The sequence below is a fragment of the Anthonomus grandis genome, chromosome 4 (assembly GCF_022605725.1).
Source record: "Anthonomus grandis grandis chromosome 4, icAntGran1.3, whole genome shotgun sequence".
Classification (NCBI taxonomy): domain Eukaryota; kingdom Metazoa; phylum Arthropoda; class Insecta; order Coleoptera; family Curculionidae; genus Anthonomus; species Anthonomus grandis.
The window spans coordinates 38,072,414-38,094,221 of NC_065549.1; the positions used below are offsets into that span (position 1 = coordinate 38,072,414).

Below are 21,808 nucleotides of genomic sequence, written 5' to 3' on the forward strand. Positions count from 1 at the left end.
AAACGAAAAGGCTGTATACACCGCACCAGCTTTTAATGCTTTACAAGCTTACTTAGATTCGTTTATCTGTTGACACAGTTCATCTCTCACAAATGAACCTCATACATAATTTAACATGCTTTAAGGCTGAAAAGGAGAGGGCCATACGTCTTATAGAATATACAAAGACAGTGGAGTTAACTGCCAAAGTACGTCTTTCCCGAACATTGCCATTTGCAGAAGCAGATCTTCAAATATATCCACAGTCACCTTCATAGTTTCTTAGCACTTGCCTTTTGTGCCAGTGTATTACGTGTATAATCACTATAACTATCACCTTAAAAGTCGTATTCTTGAAGGAATGTTTGCATTACTTCTATTAATACCAAGCATTTTATCTAAAATAATATTCTATAATAGTAAAACCTCCTACACAAAATAAAAAATATCTTTAAAAAAGCGGGCACCAGATCCATTTAAGTTATGCTTAAGGTAAACCTAATTTTATTAGATATATATAAGACTAAATAGAGCTTCATTTGGCTTGGAAGGAATTAATTTTGAGGTTTTAAATGTAAGGATCTTATTCAGTTCTTCTTTATAAATCATCAAGCAATTTGTATATCTTTATGAGGCAATAGATTATTTCCGAAATTCCAGGACAACAACTTTTTCGTTCTGGAATAACTCTCTTAGTGTCTTAACTATCCAAGATGGGACTGGTAAGAAATTCATATAAATTTTTGTCAAAAACTGACTCTTAAAGCTTCTGCAATTGATTTCGCTTTGCTACGAGCAGTAGATAAGGAGAAATTTTTCTTTTAATCCACATGTGAGCTTCCAAAGTAAATTTAATTTTATATCACGCACCTGTGACACGCATCAGCAAATAACATCCTTGATTTTTCTGCTTTCTGACTGATAGAAAATCTCGATAAATCTTTTGATTCTAAAAAAGTATGCTTTGAGTTTGCATACGAGGTTATCATACAAGACATAGTCAAAGACCTTGCTAAAGTCACAATTAAATGAGTTGATAAAATTTTTTGAAAATATTTGAAACAGTGAGATTGGCCTATAATTTTTAGATAATTCTGGATTTTTATAGTATTGGAGTAATCAGAGTTTTCTCTAAAGCAGTATAAACATTTTTTTATAAACCATAGAATAATAGTTTGATCTTTTATACTAGTTTTACATTAAGTCCAGAAACGTCGCAGCTGTTTTTATATTACATTAATTATCTCTAAATCCGACAAAAGTAACTTTTTTAAATAAAATTAAATTGGTCGGTTGTTATGTGCTACCCAGCATCTCAATTCACTTTTGATTTAAAAAAATAAATAAAAAAGAAGGGCTTTTGCAATTTTAGAACTCACACTACGTAATACGTGTGATTGTATAGTCTGCAACTTTTTCACATACATGCATACAGAGATACCGAAATACATTTTTGGTGCTAATCATTGATAAACTTTTAAAAATGCTAACGTTTATAACACGATATTCTTAAAAAGGTAGATGTAGGTTAAAAGGTTTATTATCTTTCATGCAGGATTAAAATTTGATAATATTTTATATGCATTCGATATATTATAATAAGTAATAAATTTGCGTGAACACAAACCTGGTGGAAATTAATATAAGGATAAAAATTCTTATTTTTAGTTTGAGATCCGTATTTATGATGATTTTATATTTATGAGAAAATATACGACATAACGTCATAAATTATTTTGAAATAATAGAATATAAATTTTAAAACGCAAGAAAATATTGTCACTTTATTTGTATAGTTTGTGTTTCCTAATTTCTTACTAAAATTATAATTAAGTATACTTTAAATGTACAGAATGGTCCATCGCAATATCTCGAAAACTAAACATGTATCCAGGAAATGTTTTATGTGAAGTTTGAATGGTTTCCAGGGGGCCATAAAATGAATTCATTGGTTTGACCTTAAGTAGACGTCTTCAAGGTCAAATAAAGGTCAACTTCACTTTTTTACATAAAAGCCTCTATTTTTTTAATAGTATCTGAGTAAGCGTTAAAAAATAAGTAACTTTCATCTGACAGTTTTTCACATGCGACCTCTTCTTTTCAAGATATTAATTCTTGATTCTTTTGACAACGACATTAGAAACGGGAATAGCTTTGGTTCAGCAATTCTTCAATATTGTTGTGACGAGGCACTATTAATCAATGATAAATACAAGTTGTTATGATACGAAGATTTTCTATAGTGAACAGATCTCACGTGTTTATCCCAAGTATTTCAGACGATTGTAAACAAATACTGATGAATAGTAAATGAGAGATTATTTTGGTTTACAGTATTCGTTCAGTTATCAAGTTTTTGACTATTTTATTTAGTGACTATGGCATGCCTAACAAAAAATGAAAAAGTTGAAATGGTCCTTATCTATGGTAAATCTGAACAGAATATTAATAGAGCCATTGAACTGTTAACCATGCGACATTCTCAACGGCGACTTCCATCGCGAGCATCATTTTATCGTCTAGTGAACCACTTTATAGAAGTGTGAGAACGATAAATCAATCACGAAAGAGAAGCATTACCAGTCAAAATAATGAAATTGCCGTTTTAGCTGCAGTAATCCTGGAGTCAGCTCACGATCAATTTCTTCTACTTCTGGAATCGCCACAATTTCATCCGTATCACTTGTCGTTACATCAAGAGCTTCACGGGAATGATTTCCAAAATCGAGTGTTGTTTTATAAATGGGCTCAAAATCAGTTGCATGAAAATAACAATTTCTTTCTGCGCTTGTCTTATTCACCGATGAAGCTTCATTTACAAACTATGGTGTAGGTAATCGTCATAACATGCATTATTAAGCAGTTGAATATCCTAGGTGGTTTTGAGCGACAGAACATCAGCGACCATGGTCTGTGAATGATTGGTGTGGCATCATCAATGATAAAGTCATAGGATCTTATTTTATTGATGGTGTCCTTACAGGCCAAAAATACCATAATTTTTTGCTAGAGATTCTACCAGTATTTTTGGAAGATGTGTGTTTTAAAGTGAGACTAAATATGTGGTACCAGCATGATGGTTGTCCTGCACATATTCACGTTGCGCGCCAAGTGTTGGATCGTGACATTAATGGACGTTGGATAGGTCGCGGTGGAGCAGTCCACTGGCCGCCATGATCACCTGATTTAACGCTCTTAGATTTTTTTCTATGGGGTTATTTGAAGGAGATCGTATATCGCGATCCACCAACGACTCCCGAAAATATAAAGCTGCGAATCATGGAGGTTTGCAGGCAGATAACTCCACAGATGCTGCACTCTATTCATCGATCGTTTAGAAAGCGAGTCGAAAAATTTATAGAAGTGGAAGGTCAACACTTTGAACATTTATTGAAATAATTTTCTGACTTTTTTTGTTTCAATTTCTTTTATTTGAACTTTGTACGTTTTATTTTCAAGTTTTCGAATCTGTTGACAATAAAATTCTATCATAAGATACTTTCACTCCTTTTGATAGATCATCAGATACTACCTACAAGGGCAAATGTCATTGTCAAGGAAAAACAGCGTAAAAGAATCAAGAATTAATATCTTAAAAAGGAAAGGTCGCATGTAAAAAAGTGTCAGATAAAAATTATTTATTTTTTAACGCTAAATCAAATACTATTAAAAAAAATAGAGGTTTCTATGCAAAAAAGTGAAGTTGGCCTTTTTTGACCTTGAAGACGTCAACTCAAGATCAAACCAATGACGTCATTTTATGGCCCCCTGGAAACAATTCAAACTTCGCATGGAACATTTTCTGGATACATGTTTAGTTTTCGAGATATTGCGATGTTTCAATTTAAATGGACCACCCTGTATTTATATATATTACTCATTTTAATATGGCGAGAGCATATTATCACGTTTTATTATTACTTTATAACTCATTTAATCAGGTAGCGCGCATCAATTTTAAGGTAGATATTTGTTTGGTACTAGATGGCCCACTGATAATGTGTCTAACGGAATAACTGCTAGGATAAAATTTGTTTTTAAAGAAAGTTGTTAATTGTTTTGTTAAATTGTTAAACGTTTTTGACCTAAGAACCATACATAAATTTCTAGCCATCTAACTGGTCGAGACATCTCCTTTTTTTTTTTTTAAGTCCGGTTTGAAATCGAGTCATAAACTCGATGAAAAGTTTCTTTAACTATTTTTGTCAGCCAAGTTAGGTGACTAAGAGGCCCATTTAATCATATCCCTTAGGCCTGCTCCTAATAATTACATAGATTTTGTGCAAATGGTAAAGGAATATTTCTAAAGCATTGCTTTCTCTTAAAAACACATAGATTTATTCTCTATAATATTAGTAAAAGCTGGTTCAATAGAATTTTGTAGTTAATTGGAATAAATATCACTTGCCAAATTTTTCAGGCAAGAAAAAAGGATACACAAAGGGGTTTTGTTTATGTACCTCGCAAAGATCATTAAGATTGCTAAAGGCTAAGTAACAAGAATTCTGGAAATGTCAAATTTATTGTCAAAATATTATGGTCAATGCTAATTTTTAATTAAAAAAAAATCTGTCTTCAACCTTCCTGTACAATGGATTCTTTAAATCTACGCTCAAAATTATCAAAAATAACTCCAGTATTTTTTCCAGTTATGGGCGCTCTTATATTTCCCCTGATCGTGTATTTGTTAAATTGAAAGGGTATATAAAGAAAACACAGAAGTTATTCACTCTGATGAGTATGTTAAGTTAATTAAAAAGTTTGGCACTATTTACAGAGTTGGAACTGATGTTGAGGTTAATGATTGGAAAACTGAAACTCAGAAAGTAATAAAGCAACGAGGCTGTTGGCATTTTAAGTTCCAACCTTTAGAGAGAATAATAATTTTTAATGGGAAAATTGGAGTACCACTTGTAAGGGGGGAAGCGTTTTACAAAAATGATTTATGTACACGAAAATGTTTATATAAAAGAGGTTTCCCAAATATGCGCAAGAGAACTAAATACTGAAATAGCTAAAACCAAGATAAGAAGAAAGGTATTGCAAAACTATTGAAGTACCTTACGGAAAAGAACGAGACACATAAAATGAACTTATTTTTTTCAAAGAAGTGATTTACGAAGCTCTCGACAAAGCTGTACAAGAGAATCAACACACTGAAGAAAATGATAAAAATAACTATGAAGCAGACACCGATAGCTTTGGAATTTAAAGTAGTGTATGCTTGGTTATCCTATTAATAAATAAAACTTTCTTTTCTATTTAATGCTTTTTCTTTTCATTAGAAACTAAATTTTATCTGCAAAATGTCCAAACTATTTAATGCAATTTTGCAGTTTTGGAATCCCTTTCTTTGCTTCCTTTGCTTTTACAAAGTCTACTTTGAAGATGTTTAGTTGAAAACAATATTTTTCTAAAAAACCTGCATCTTTATTAATAATAGAATAAACATAACATGTTTTTCTACAATATCGCGAATGAAATAGGCAAGTTCTAACATAGAATTGTAATTTTTAGAGCATTTGAAAATAATACAGTATCTTTTAAGTCAAATTGATTTTTTTTATTTTTATATTCCGTATTTCCGATAATTCAAAAAAAAGTAAACGTGTATAGGGAATTTCAAAAACTTTTTATTCGAATAATTTACGCGACTAGCCATTTTAAAATTATTAGAGGGTATAACTCGCTGCCGAAAGCGTTCGGGTATAAAAAAGAGTTTTTGAGCCAAAAGTTATCAAACAAAAATTCCTAGCAGTTATGCCTTGCGGTAAGTTTTCGATGGGTCATCTTCCATCTTATAATTTATTTATATTAAAGAGTTGCTGGATCGTATGACTAGTCTAATGATTTGGAATTATATTTAAATATAATTATCAAATTATTTTTTAAATAGAAATGAATTTCTATCATTAGGCTTGAATACAAAATCTCTGTTGAATATAATTTTATGGTTGATTAGCTAACAGAGATCGCAAGAGCTCACAGAAATTTATTTGCATTTTAGCAAATTTTTCTAACAAGAGTATTTCTGTTTGCATAATTGTTAGAGTTCTTAAGGACAAAAAAAGATTTTAGGGCATGGGTTAAGTACAATTTGTTTCAAAAACACAAGATATGTTGTAAAAGCTTTTTAAGCTATTTTATTTGCATACTATATATACTGATTTCAAAATTAAAAAATAATGCAAAAATGTTCATTCATGATTTGAAAGTAGAGATTCCTTCCTAGATTCCTAATTTTTTCTTACTTTAATTCATCTTAAAACTAAAAACTAAAGGTAGGCAGTTAATTTTCTGATTTATATTATTCCAACCCAACCCAACCCAACCCCATTTTTAATTTATTAGAAAACTGAAAGATAAGAGACTTTGTATCTACAAGCCTAATAACATCATTATTAGTATGATCGATGGCTGCATATCATTTATCATCATAAAGTGGATTCAAAAAAAAAATACGTAGCGAGGGGTAAAAGGTGAGTGACGATTCCTTATAAGTGCTAATAATTAACATGAGGTAGACGTAACGTGTTTCTAAAAAGACAAGTGTATGTACATACACACCTTGCTGAAGAATTTCAATTTATCTGCCTCAATGAATTAGACCTTTTATTTATATTGTTAATTAACAGGTGTAAGAGATGAGTGTGACATTTGAGAGTTGGCCTCTAAACATTTTGAATTACGGTGTATTAAATGAGGAATTTAATTATTTACGGTGTATTTGACCTTTTTTTTTAAGCAAACTTATATATCTTGTTTTTTTTTTGTTCGATAAATTTTCAAATACAATCCGCGTATAATTATTGACCTACAGAGTGGAAAATTTTCTTAAATATTTTCAAGTATATATGGTTTTTTTTTAAACAGCAGGTTTTTGCCTGAAAAACTCAAATTACGGCACTTTACGAAATGTAAAATAGTAGGCTCTTGGAGGACAAAAATAAGTAGCAAAAATAACCGACAAGAGTAAGAGATAATGCTTAAGTTTCGATGTGCATATTATACACATAATTTTTTCCTTGGCATTTATATCACCTTAAATAGTATTTAAACTAATTCACCAATTTTCCTTTACCAGTGATGCAAGAAATTCCATTTTTGATAGGAATTAGTAATTAATAGTTAATATTATATTAATTTTTAGACTTCCTTTTAAAATTTGATTAAAAAACACCACTCTTTATCGTAAGTAAATAAGTAACTTTTAATACGCCTAATTTCTAGCATTAGAAGATGTACATTTCTGGTTATATTAGTGAAATGACTAAATTCAAATAGTTAAACGACATTTACAAACTAGAATACACTTATACCTAAGTGCTGCTCTCAAGGAAATAAAATTGAATATTAGACTTATTCTTGCAACACAGATTTTTACTTAGGATATATTTAATTAACCCACTTTTCGTTATCCACCCAACTAAAGATTGTAAACGATATACAGCTATCGCACATACTAATTGAGTTTTTTAAGAACGTTGATATATAGGGTGACAAAGGTTAAATAATAATAAGAATAAATCTGAACTTACTATTCAATTTAAAATATATGATTATGTGATTAAAATAATAACTAAATATTTAAATTATAGACAGATTTAGAAAAGGAATTTGTAAACAACTTGCGTAATTACATTGAAAATAAAGGTTTACTTTTTATACTCTTTATACCGGTGACACTAAGCAGCTAAAGGTGGAAACAGACTATCATCACGTCACGTGAGCTTATGGCAGCCGCGAAATATCTGCAGTCAATTTCTGCATGTTTAATAATGGGTTAAAGACAGACTATTGTCACCTCACACAGGTCACGACAAGTTATACGTGATAGCACGGAATCATATCTGCAAATTTACATTTTCGGCACGCATGAGGTCACGTATTTAAAGTTTTGTGGGAGTATTTTTCGGATAAAGTGTAAAATATGGAAGAAATATTAATTGAAACAGTGAGACAACATGGTTGTTTATATAATCACTCATTGCCCGAATATAGGGATCGGTGAGTACGACAGGAATCCTGGGAAGAAATAGGCAGACAACTAAAAATAACAGATAATCTCAGATTTTCATTTATTTATTTTAGTTAGGAGTAAGTAGTTGTAATAGGTACTTAATTAATCATTTTCGTTGTAAATTCTTCCACTACGAACCATACCAATTTGCCAACGCACAGAACCAGTAAATGAATTGAAATATTCTTTAAAAGCCTCTCGACTTCTGAATGCAGCATTAGCGTGATTTCTAATGCTTAAATAATTTGTGAGGAGGGCTGCTTTTGGAAAACGTAAAGTAGCAAGGTCGGGCTCCATTGATATTGTACTCAACATATTATGCAGACAGCATGCGACTAGTACAACTTTATCCACAAGTTTGGTTGTATTTCGAAGTGTCTACGAAACACTCTTCAACGAGAGACCAAAATTCCGAAGGCGTTTTCTACAATGCGCCTAGCCTGTGATAACCTATAATTGTATATCTTATTAGGTTCGTTTTCCCCCAAATAAAATCTGCTGTACGGACGAAGCAAATAAGTTTTAAGTGGAAATGCTTCATCGCCAAGAATAACATGGGGCTGTGGTAATCCATTTGCTTCGAGGGGAGTATCTCCCGGTACTCCTAATGTTCCGTTTTGAAGCTTCTTACCAATTTTTGATTTCTCAAAAATACCTCCATCGCTATTCTTGTCATAGGATCCAACGTCAGTGGCGATAAATTTATAGTCGGCATCAACCAAGGCCAAAAGAACTATTGAATGACTCCCCTTGTAATTGTTATATGTAGAGCCTGCATTGATTAGGCACTGAATATTAACATGCCTACCATCTATGGCAGCATTGCAATTCGGAAAATCCTATATTTGACTAAATCTAGCCGCAGACTTTTTCCATATCTCTGTCGTTGGCTTAGGCATTACAATGGGTCCTAAGTTCATCCAGATGGCATCACAAACTTCAATGACTATTTCTCGAACTGTGCTACATCCTAGTCTATAGCTGAAATCTATACTTCTAAATGAATTGCTTGTCGCGAGATGCCTAAAACAAAGAAGGTGATTTTTATTTTAGCGGATAAAGCCAAACAAATGTGGGGCAAACTTAGAAGATGCTATAACAATGCCAGGAATCGGCGACTTGCAACCAAAAGTGGTCAGGCTACTAAGAATATTACCCCCTGGAAGTTTGAACAACAAATGGCATTTCTTTTGCCTTACCTTGAAGGTCGAAGGTAAAATTCAAATTTCTTATAATAAGAATAATAATAACAATAATAATAATAATACCTTGAGTAAATATGATTCTCTATTATTATACTGACGGCAACTATTCTTCTTTCAAGGACGTGCGGCAATCTGGAGAATGATGTTAATGATGCGGATGATATCCTGGCGCAAAATGATCCCACAACTGACAACGTTAATGGAGAATCAGATGTCAAAGAATATCAAGAACAAGTCTCGGAACAAATACATATGAAGAAAAATACGGACGCGTTACAAAAACTTAAACAAAAAAGACAACAACATACAGGTTAGCAAAAAAAATGCTGCGGCAGAAGTAGTTCAAATTATGCAGGAGAATAGCAGTCTTAGGAAAAGAAAATACGACGATAGAGAAAAAAGAGTAGAAGCCATGAAACAACAAAATAAATATTCTTTGGAAAATATGGACGAGATCGATTTATTTTTTTTTTGATTTAACAAAAATGACAAAAACAATATCTAAACCTGAACAAACATTTGTTAAAATACAGGTTAGCAATGCGGTACTTCAAGCCGAATAAAGAACCTGCGAAAGGCAATCATATCACCCTGTACCCAGAGTCATTCCTACACCTTTGAGTTCTACACAGTCATCGTCTACAGTGCAATCAACTTTTTCACCAGAAAATTATCTGAAACACGATGATGAGCATTTATCAAACTCAAGAAACACAGACTGCTTGGAAACAGAACAAGAGCGACAACTGACGCTTTTAGAAATGACCTCATTTGAGACAAACTATACTATGCTTCAATAAATAATTGTTTCGAAATGATGAAACTGCATTTATTTACTTGAACTCACCTTAAACATACCGCTAGTCTCTCTTCAGTACTTATCGTCCTTCGGAATTGGGTATTTTGCTTTTTGATATCTTCTTTAACAAGTCCGTGCAAAAAATCAAATTCTTCTTTGGTAACCCGAAAATACATATGATATCGATCTGGGTGCTCATTCAGCTCTTTAACTAATCTGTGATATTCTCCTAACTCTTCCCTCTGTTTATTTATTTCGTGCACCCACTTCCTTTTTATTCCATTATCAACTATTAAAAATGCAGCCACGTTTTCTAGGTCTTCTTCAAAATCTGAGGAACTGGTTGAGAACTCGCTTTCCATTTTGCAAGACACACAAAAAATATAAGCAGCGAATTGTATGGTTACAAGTGATATGACATGTTAAATAGTGTGTAAGAAGTTGCGGTTGATAAAGCAAAGGTCTAGATTATCAGTTCCCAAAGATAAGCATAAGCTACTCAGCTTCTTGGGATTATGCATTTAATACCGACGCTATGTGGAGGGATTTTCGAACATCGCAAAACCAATGATCAGGCTGACTGAAGGGAACCGAAATTCCAATAGTCTCCAGATTGTTAGAAAACTTTCATTAACCTAAAAGAGCCTCTAACAAGCGCACCTATCCTGTTTATTTGTCGTTGAACCTAGCGAGCGTGTGTACTGGGAACTTCCTCATAATGTTGGCTGCTACTTATTCCTTTTCCCAACACCAACAGCACTTCGGGAGATATTGTCTTAAATGTCAATGCTCAGATAACGACAGTGACCTATTACTAACTAACTTCAGGCGTAGCCGTAGTTATTTAGTGAGATAGACCCAGGCTTATAGGCTTTATCATGTTTTATGTCTGGTGCCTCTGTTTATTTTCGGAGTGTTTTAAAGTGACGTGCAAGTAAACTTTACAGATATACAGTAGAAGCACGCTTCCAGCCAGGCTGACTATGAGTTAGGAGCCTACCACCAGTTTCACAAATCTCAGTCCAGCAAGATTTGATTTCTCGTTACCAACGTTACCTATGTGGCTAGATGAGCTAAACTCCTGCACTAAATCTTTTAGGACCTAGAAATATCAATTTTAGCTTGGGATTCACCTTATAACCTTAATGACTACTCTGCTTTACTGCAATGATGTTTTAGCAGAACTTAATAAATTCCCTTCCTGAATCTGCCTTTAAGTAAAATAAAAGAAAAATGGTTATTATTTCCGTTATTTTTGCTTCTCATATATTTTAGTATTTTAAAACATATCTAAAAATGCACCTAACGTCACCCTATATATACCCTACGGTCTTACGTAAAAACCTAAATAAGTATTTCTCTAGACCCTTTCAAACGATCGATCAACTCTTCCTCGCTTCCCTACAAATCCGTATATTCCTCTTTGGGAGTAATTTTCTTCATAACAATCGTAAATGTAAAAGTGTGAGCTGGTGCTGGAGACGTCGCTCGCGAAGTATGTGCGCTACACGATGCAATCGGTGAAGCTGCCGAAACAGTTACTGTCGGAGGTACGTGTACTTGATGCAACGGGCTTGAACTTAAAGAGGGTGTTTTACTACTTGGACCGCTAGAAGTGACCGCGGGGTTACTAGACGTTGGGTAACTACTAAGGGAGGTACCGGCAGGGGGAGGCGGGGCTGAAGGTTGGGGCACACCAGTGGCCTTATGTTAGTTGGAGGACGTATGCTTGCCGTCCGAAGAAGCAAGTTCGGAACTTCCTGAAGAACTTAAAGTAGTGTTGGAGCCGTAGGGGTCCAGGCTTGACTGCACGCTCATCGAACGGCCTTGATCTTGTCTTCTTACGCGATTGGGGGAGAGCTTCCCGGGGTCGACGCTGTTCGGGTCTGCCTGCAAATAGATATAGTGGAGGTGCGAGAATGGATTCATCATAATGTGTAATGAAGTTACAGTTAGTAAGATTTTGTCTTAATTTATAGTAATAAGGGTAAGCCGAGGCAGTCTTTTATAAGGCAACTTAGATAATTTTACTCCGTTAATATTTTAACCTTGAATTTTATAATTTACATAACAAAAAGATACATTTTAAGCTTTATTTGTAAGTCATGAAGGGTTTATAATTGTAAACATACATAAAGAAACCTACTTAGACAGGTTTCTAGCCTGATAGTATCCTGGAAAGGTTCGATTTCTTATAGGTTATACTTAGTTCTCATGCAAAGCGCGGTTTACATGCAAAGCCGGTTTTCTTGTACACATATGGCCAGCTTTTGTCTCGCTGTTTTCACCTAGAAATACCCGGTTTTGAGAGCTGAAACTAAGTTTGTTTACTATATAAGGTCATAGCCTATAAATCCGTACTTTTCATGAGGAAAAACTCTATTTTCATTAAGTTTTCCCAATTGCATTTTTATTCCACGATCGGCATCCAAATTCCTGCGATGGGTATAAAAAAGTTCCAGGTCCACCAAGGTAACACATTCGTCGTAGTAAGGTCGTACCATACCTTTCGAGCGAAGTACCAGTAATTCTTTTCCGTATATAAACACAGGCAAGTCCAAGTGGTAATTCGATAGGGTCTTGCGTCAGCCGGATTCGAGATCGTTGACAAAAAGACAGAATTATCATGTGCCTTGCTGTAAATAGTCATATTTAATATTCCTCATTTTCAGTGACAAATACAGTGTGTTTTGAATTTTTATTAGACTTTTATTTAAGTCTAATATTCTAAAATCAGAAGTGGGATTACCCGAAAACGTGTCTTGTTACCCGTTACGTGAACTATTGTGTCAATTAATTTAAAAATGCCGGAAGGAAGTGCAAATGTGGGCTCCACTTTGGAGAATTTGCTACGTGCCATCTGGGGATTGCATTAGTTTGCCGGACCTTGTACCTGGACGAGATGACCCGCAAAGATGGGTCAATGATGTATCCGAATTCGCTACCAACTTGGGTTGGAGTACTGGTGTACTTATTGCTACAGTTAATGGCTCTAAAATTGGTCTCGTTTAGATAGGCGTTCTTGGAAAAATTTAAAAAGAGATTTGTGCGAAAGTTTTGCAGGTAGTGCAAATTTTGGTCAATTAATGTAACTGCCTGTGCTTGATTATAGAAATTGATAATGGTGGATTGTTAGATTTTAAGGATATTTTTATTCATTCAGTTTTAAGCAACCAAACCTGTTACTTACTTATTAGTTTTTGTAATAATGATTAAAAGCAATAAGATCTCTTTATAACCAGATAGTCTACTTTCAATCTTTACCTGGTTTCTCCACTGTCTAAAGGCTTACCCGAGAGACTAGAGGGACTCTAAGCTCCTTTAATTACTTAGAGTGGTGCCCGAGGCATTTTGTCAACTTTTCTCCTATGACTGTACAAAGAACTAGTGAGGGGAGTGAATTGATATCCTGCGACGTCAAAGGTTGGAGAGTGGACATACGGCAAGTACGTAAAGAACCCCGCTACAAATGTGCTACTTATTAAAACATCATACGCAGACATGTTTTGATAGACATGAATGGCTATTATGTAGTAGCCTTTTACTTGGACTCCCAATTTAAATATCACAACCAAATCCACGCATTATCAAATTTTGTACTTATCTTCCGAATAAGTGATACGAGTACAGCTAGTCTTAGGCTACGACAATACAGATCGTATTATACTTAAATTCTTGTTCGTTACTGTACTATTACCTATAGTACTAAAAAAAGAGCACTGGCTTGTTTAAAGAAGTTTAAATGTTTATTCTTTCTAGACTTTTTTGGCCTCTGATCGATTGTCATAGTATTAGTCGATGCCTAACTTAATAATATTTCTGCGCAAAGACGGCAGACGCAAAAAAAGAAATCATTTAAAAATCAAAAGAAGAACAAATAAATAGTCATTTTAAAAATTATAGTAAAGAACAGGTAATTGTGAACACAAAATTTTTGATCTCTCATTAAAAAAGATACTCAGATCCCAGGCTGCTTCATGTATTAACACATATCATAAACGCAATAGCTTTTCTCCCTCGAGTGTTTCCCCCAATCTTAAGACGCTAAAATCTTTAAAGAATAAGATCACTACTAATAATTTGACCTTAACTAAAGCAGACAAGGGCAATTGTCTTGTGATCTTGGACAGAGTTCAATATGTTGAAAAACTTGAAACCTTCTTGTCCACAGATAATTTTTTTGTTGTCAACCTCTGTCCTTCTGACAAATTTTTAATACATTAAAACAAATAAATTCAACTTTAGAATATTTTAACACAAATAAATTTAAGCTCATACCTATCAATTCGTCCATCCCTTTGTTGTACGGCTTGCCCAAGTTCCATAAGCATGATATGCCTATTCGACCAGTGGTTTCTTATTGTGGCTCTCCATGTATCAAGCTGAGTTTTTGGCTCAACCACACCTTATTTTATCTCACTAAGTTTAAAAGTACATTTTCTATAAAAAATTCCACTCAACTAGCTCAAGAGTTAAAAGATATCATTCTACCCGATTCATCCTTTCTAGTATCTTTTGATATTTCTAACCTCTTCCCTAGCATTCCTCCTAAGAACTATTTACCTTTAGTTGCAACCTTACTTAAAAAAAAATACTGATCTTGTGAAAGTCCATATTGGCAACCTTAGTGTTCTAGTTGACTTAGTTCTACAACAATTTTTTTTTTCAATTTAACTATAAATACTACAAACAAAGCTCAGGTGTTGCAATGGGTTCTGACCTGTCCCCTCTTTTAGCTGAATTGTCGCCCTACTAATTTAAACTACTTCAAAACAATCCAATGTATTTCGTGTTTATTTGGCAAATTAAAACGTTTCCAGTCGATTCAGTTATAATAAATGGGCATCCGTATGGGCGACTCTATTAGACAAGGATTCGGCCCTCCCGCTTCGGGAAAACGATAGACATCAATTCCAATTGTTGTTTTAATTAATGAAATTTACGCCTTCGGTTGTGTTGATGGGTTATTGTTTTTATTGCCAACGTTGTAGCCTGGTAAAAAATCTGGTATTAGGATATAGGTTGTTAGTTTTGCTAGATAAAAAAAGTTCCTAAATCTTAATAATTTTGGCCTTGATCCGGAGACACACAACCTGTTGCAACCTACTTCACATGTGTTAAATCCAGCGCTATATATGCACGTTTCAGCATGTAATATTAACAATATACAAGGTTTCTATAAAAGGTATTTACAAGAACCTTACTATTGATTGAATTAAGCTGACGTGTGAATGGAGAACGCAGAATGTCAGTTGCTAGCAAATTTAAAATATTTATAATGCACTCAAACATAACCAAAGTTCATATATTGTATCTTGGATCCGACCCCCACATCCGATTTAGATACAACTTCGGACTCGCCGTCTTCATTATAAGTATGTAAGTAAGGTTCAAAATAACAACTGAAAGATCTACAAGTATTTCTGCTTCTACAGACCATTCAGCGATACAGAGTACAGAACACTTTTCATCGACCTTGCTGATAAAATTGACGTTTTGCAAGCAAACCATCCAAGTGTAGAAATTGTTATTGTGGGAGACTTTAATATCCACAATGACAAGTAGCTAATGTTTTCCAACAGGACTGATGATGAAGGACGCTAACCAGATGACTTTGCGATTAGTCAGGGCCTAATGCAGCTCATACGGGAACCAACCAGAATCCCTGATAGACAGGGAGACTTTGTTAGCTTCCTGGATCTGTTTCTCGCGACGGATCACACTCGTGTAATATTATTAGTAATGAAAACGGAGGATCCACTTATGCCGCGTAGATTTTGCTTTTATAAATCACCCAACTAGAGACCTTTAAAACTTAGCCTCTCTTCGTTTCTTTGGAACGATGCTGTTTCAGGACCAGTGATCCTTCAGTGTGTGCGAGCGAAATTTTAGCGCAATTAGTATGTGAGACTTGGAAAATAAAATAAAAAATAGTCCCCTCTTTCAACACATTTTCTTTATAAAACGTTATGTGGATGATATTTTTGCTATTTTTAAGGGTAGCCCCTCTGACCTTCAAAATTTTATTACGTTCTTAAATTCTTTACACTCGCATTAATTTTAATTTTGAAATTGAAACCAACGAATCTTTAACATTTTTAGATCTTAAACTAATACGTATAAACAATAAGATCAAGACTATCTAGACTTTTCTCGATTCCCCGAGATAAAGCTGACTTCAACACAGAGTTAAATATTATAAAACAAATAGCTTCTAACAACCATTTTTCCTTAAAATTAATCAACAAAATTTATTTCTAACATTTAAATAAAAATCTGATAATCAAACAATCAGACGATCAAAAATATTATCCAATCGCCTTTTGGGATACGGTTTCATACCAAATATAAAAATATATTTAATTCACATAACGTCAATACTAGCTTTCAAACTGAACATACATTAAGATCCTTTGTTATCAACTGTAAGGACAAAATCCGGCCAGAACAAAAATCAGGAGTCTATCATATAGGGTGCTCGAGTGAGAATTGCAATGCATTTTACATTGGACAGACCGGTAGAAAGTTTTCTACACGTATCAATGAACATTGTAGGGAGATTGAAAAGAGCAAAAACCGAAATATTTGCCCTACAAGCATCAAATCTAACTTTGCAAGACATGTTTATACTAGCAACTACAGTTTTATTCCAGCTACTGACTTAAGGCTTTTACATTTCTGCCGGAAAAGCAACAAACTTGATCTGTTGGAAATACTCGAAATAGATAAAGCTACACAAAACAACCACCATTACTGTGTTAATGATCAAGCACATCATTCTTGTACTCACTTTTTCAACTCACTGTGTCTTAACTCTTTATAGTCTCTTAATACATCGTTCTTACCCTTTACAATTTCTTTTATATAGTACTTATCCGTTGCTTTTCTAATATTTCCATTATAGTAGAGGTTCTTACGTACTTGACGTATGTCCACCCTCTAACCTTTGACGTCGCAGGGTATCCGTCAACTCCCCTTACTATTTTGCCTCGAGCGCCACTCTAAGTAATTAAAGGAGCTTAGAGTCCCCTCTAGCCTCTCGGGTAAGCCTTTAGACAGTGGAGCAACCAGGTAAAGATTGAGAGTAGACTGTCCGGTTATAATGAGATCTTATTGCTCTTAATCTTTATTATTACAAACATTAATAAGTAAGTAACAGTTTAGGTTGCTTAAAACTAAATGAACAAAAGTGTTCTTAAAATCTAACAATCCCTCATTACCAATTTCTATGATCAAGCGCGGACAGTTGTTGGCAATGTACTGGAAAATTTGGCTAAAATTCTCTATTAATGACACAAAATATTATGATTTAAGGGACGGGGTTATGATGTTTTGCACAAGCGGTTACGGATGACATTCGTGAAGCAAAGCCGGAAAGTCAACACCAATCAAGCGAAGCAATCTCAATCAATCGGTCAACGTTTACCCCTGCTTTGTTAATATACGGATAATAATATATATATAATATCACGGACTCGGTTATTACTTGTCTTTCACCACTTTGGGAAGACAAGTAATACTTAATAAACGCGGCCACTGCCTGCCCTACAGTTGTCCAAGCAGTAGTTCTTTTGAATCAAATAATTAAACGGAACGGTATGGCCGCGGACAGAGCAGAAAATAAAAAGTCAACAATAAAAATTATCAATTAAATACAAAATGAATCCGCAGTGAGTGTTTCTCTGGTTCCAAACAAGAATGTAACTTTTCGCGAACGGAATTAATGAAACGTTGGTTTAATTACCCGTTTACTACCTGCCCTACAAAACACGAAGAAAGATAGTGTCCAGGCGTTATCAATCGCGGCGGTTGCTTGCTCCACAAAACACAAGGAAAGATGGGCCCAAACAACAGTTTTAGGATAAAATAAAACGGAACGGGACGGAACGATATCAATAGCAACGGTTTCGATAAAGATCTTAATACGCGAGCTTGGAAGCGGCCGGTCAACTGTCAACAGGTGGCTCTTACCAACCCAATTCACACTGTCAACGTCAAAACAAAATTAAACGTAAACATTGAAAATTTAACGGTATTCAAATACAGAAAAATTACTGGTATTGGTACACCTTGGTGGACCTGAAATCTTTTTATACCCATCGTAGGAATTTGGATGCCGACGACTCACGATCATCCTCGGAATCAATCGTGGGATAAAAATATAATTGGGAAAACCTAATGAAAATAGAGTTTTTCCTCATAAAAAGTACGGATTTATAGGCTATGACCTTATATGGTAAACAAACTTAGTTTCAGCTCTCAAAACCGGGTATTTCTAGGTGAAAATAGCGGGACAAAATCTGGTAACATGTGTACAGGAAAACCGCGGGAAACTGAATCCTGATTTATAATATATTTTGCCACACCAGGCATGCCCCTTCATTTAACAGGGCTTCTCAAGGTAGGTAAACCTTGAAACTTGCAAAATAGAACATGTAAACAATGCAACAGCATGAAAGGAAAATTTCATGAAAATAACCGGAAAACTGGAAGCATAGTGATGAAAACCCTCTCATAGGCATTTGTGGTTCTTTATTCTCCTAAGAATAACTAGGGCTGAAAACAATGAAGAGAACTAAGTATAAGAAATTGAACCTTTCCAAGATACTATCAGGCTAGAAACCTCTTTAAGTTAGTTTCTTTATGTATGTTTACAATTATAAACCCCTCATGCCTCACAGGTAAAGCTTAGAATGTATCTTTTTGTGATATAAATTATAAAATTGGAGGTGAAAATCTTAACGGAGCAAAATTATCTAAGTTGTCTTATAAAAGACTGCCTGGGCTTACCCTTATTACTATAAAATAAAGACAAAATCTTGTAACTTCGTTACACCATCTAATATGTTCTCTATTAACCTTCTGCTTTCCCCTTGCTTTTACCGAAAAAAAAAATGTATACACCATTAGGTACCATGGCACTTTTAGAACTTCTCCCATAGATGTCACCTACAGTGCTTGTCAACAACAGAATGTAAGCAAATAAAAATAAAAAAATTAAAATTGAAAACAATAATAATAAATAGAGGGTTTTTGATATGTAATCAAACCCTGGGGCGTGTGCCTGTTACCAATTTTAAACCTTTGTAAGTGTACCTTATATTAATATTTTAAGTTTTTTCTGTGTCTGTCTTTTGTTCGGAACTATTTCCTTTTAGTACCCCCTGATGATGGACACCACTGTGTCTTAATTTTAAGCTTACTAAATGTTTAATAAATAAGTGGAAGGAGACTGCAGGATTTTCATTTTACCTTAACCTACGACTCTACTGCAAGTATGGACTATTTCTTCACTATAAAATATTTCTTCTCAATTTGGCCAACGATTGACAAGTTCGTAATTATTTTAAATTAATGCAAAAATCCTATTCCACTTAATAATCCCAATAGTCACCAAACTTAATAAATTAAACCTAATTATACAGTTTACCACGAGAGTTATCTTAAATACTTTGCATTTTAAGCACTAATATCTTAATCATAATAAATACTATCAACTACTAGAGTACTTCACCTGATAGGCTAATGCATTCATTATAATGCTGTAGGGAACCAACCCTAACGGATGGATTTCCCTCATTAAAACATTGGCTGGAATCTTATGGAACTGAATGTACTCCAGGAAGTTCCCTATGACATCTTTAAGACTTGTTGTTGGGTTGTTGTCGCAGTACTTTTTACCTAAAACAAAATAAATTTTAAGCTTATTTAGAAAAAAAAGTATATTTTATCTTACCCCACATTAAAGCGGCTTGAAACTTTGTGAATTCATCGGCCTGCAGTTCGTCTCTAGCTAGGATTAGTCTTACAACATGCTGAGGGAGGAGAGTAAAGGAGCCCAAATTGAGAACCTCGTTTCCGTGCTCATCTACGAATTCTAGAACCTGAGTTAATAAAAAAAGAGATTCAAGCTGGGTTTCATAACTACAGATTATTATTGAGTTTTTATATCTAAATGTTTAATGTTAAACGTTAATGAGATATCAAGATATAAAATTACCATGGCAAAAGTGTTTTAGAACGTTTCATGTTTAACGATTTTTTTGTATTAGATTTCGATGAAAAGTTTCTATTTTTTTTTCTGAATAACTAAGTAGAATTTTTTTTTCTATTAAAAGTTACTTAAAAACTTAAAAAAAAGTATCAGATTAAGTTATGCCAGATGGTTCCACATATTTCATCGATTCAATCTGTGTATAATCAATTTTATTAATAAAATGAAACTCTTCAACGACAGAAATGTGACGCCTAAAAGAAAAAAGATCTTTGGATCTCTTTCTAAAGGTATTACTAGGTTAAGGAAATTTGCTCTTTAAACAACAGCATCCGATTTTTAGCAGTTTACTTTCTGTCATGTAGAATTTTTGTATTTATCATACAGCAATACAGCAATAATTTTTAAAGTTCCTATAATATGTGATTATAATTATCGAAACATAAAATGTGATAATCTTTTATGATTTTAAAAACTGTGATTATTTTCTTATAAACAATTATCTAGCAGGTATTGATTAAAAAAGCTGTTTCGTGACTTTGGATGTAAATGATTGTGTCTCTTTCTTTCACGACTGTTTATTTCAGGTTATTGAACATTATTTACCTTTAAAAAGATTTAAGAGCTTAACATTTCCAAGGTGGTTTAGTGCGGAATTACGCACTATGATCATAAACAAGAAAAAAGCCCATAAATCATACATGGAGTCAGGTAATATGTATGATTAAAGCGTGGATTTATAAGCATAAAAATATTAAAAATAAGCATTTAAAAAGGCATGAAAAATTCCTAAAACAAGCATAAAAAATGGCATAAAAACTAAAAAATGCACTATAGGAATACAATATGAAATACTTCTAAAACTGAATTATGTACTAGGCAGAAAATAAGACAATAAAAATTGTCGGTAGTTTTTATTCAACTTTGATAAACTAACGCATCATTGACAAAGATCTTTATTACAAACATCAGCTCATATTATTCAGGCTTGAATGATGCAATAATTAAATGTTTTTCTAAATTATCCACTGAAAATCCCATTCTTCTATCACTCAAAACAAGTTTTAAATGGGAGAAACTTCTTTCAACATCTACGCTGGTAATTGGAGCATACCTGCATAAATTTCGGTATTAAAGTAGCATCAGATATAGCAAGGTCTTTAATAAAATCTCCTTTAATCATATTTGAAATTATTTCCATTGATTCGACTACAGCAAGACCCTTTTCTTTAAGTTGCGTGATGGCCTTGCTTACAAAGTTATAGTTTGTGTTAATAAACGCCAAATTCTGCCTAAGTTGTTCATTTTCGACTATCTTTTAGCACTTTAAAATTGATTCGGAGGAGGATTCAGAAAGATTTAATACGATTTCCTTGAAAGATTCAAAATGGTTAGCATAATAGTAAGCAGCATCCAGCCAAGTACCCCACCTTGTAATAATGGCTTCAGAGGGTAGTGGATACCTGGCATCCTTTCTCGAAATAATTCGAATTAATAATAAGAGCTCTTAATGGTGCTTTTACAAAAATATTTTTTCCTGTATTTACCAAAGGGAACTGGGTACGAATAGTTTCAGCTACCCGATTCAATCCATGTGCTAGACATGTACAATGGACTAGATGTTGATACAAAAATTTAAAATTAGAATATGCCTTTACCATGTATGCAGCTGCATCAGAGAGCGTTAGTAATATTTTTTCACTAGGAACAGGGTCTGGTAAAAAAAATTTTGTTAGCACATCATGAACAAATCTAGTAATGGTATTATTTTTTGTTTTGTCCAGCTGCTTTGAGCTAATTAAAAAAGCATT

The 21,808-nt window shown here is 33.7% G+C and overlaps 1 protein-coding gene across 3 annotated transcripts in view; it reads right to left on the reverse strand.

The window, feature by feature from the left end:
* Nucleotides 1–9,867: 9,867 nt before the first annotated feature.
* The window catches only part of LOC126735352 (serine-enriched protein), a 48,005-nt gene continuing 36,064 nt past the window's right edge, over nt 9,868–21,808 (reverse strand). For 2 of the 3 annotated variants that reach the window (XM_050439308.1, XM_050439310.1), the window contains 3 exons: nt 19,740–19,887; nt 19,518–19,684; nt 9,868–11,893 (listed from right to left, as the gene is read on the reverse strand). In XM_050439308.1, coding sequence (XP_050295265.1) covers nt 11,714–11,893; nt 19,518–19,684; nt 19,740–19,887 — 495 coding nt within the window. In that variant the 3' untranslated portion in view covers nt 9,868–11,713. The remainder of the gene's footprint in view (nt 11,894–19,517; nt 19,685–19,739; nt 19,888–21,808) is intronic. The other variant, XM_050439309.1, reaches the window with a different exon arrangement.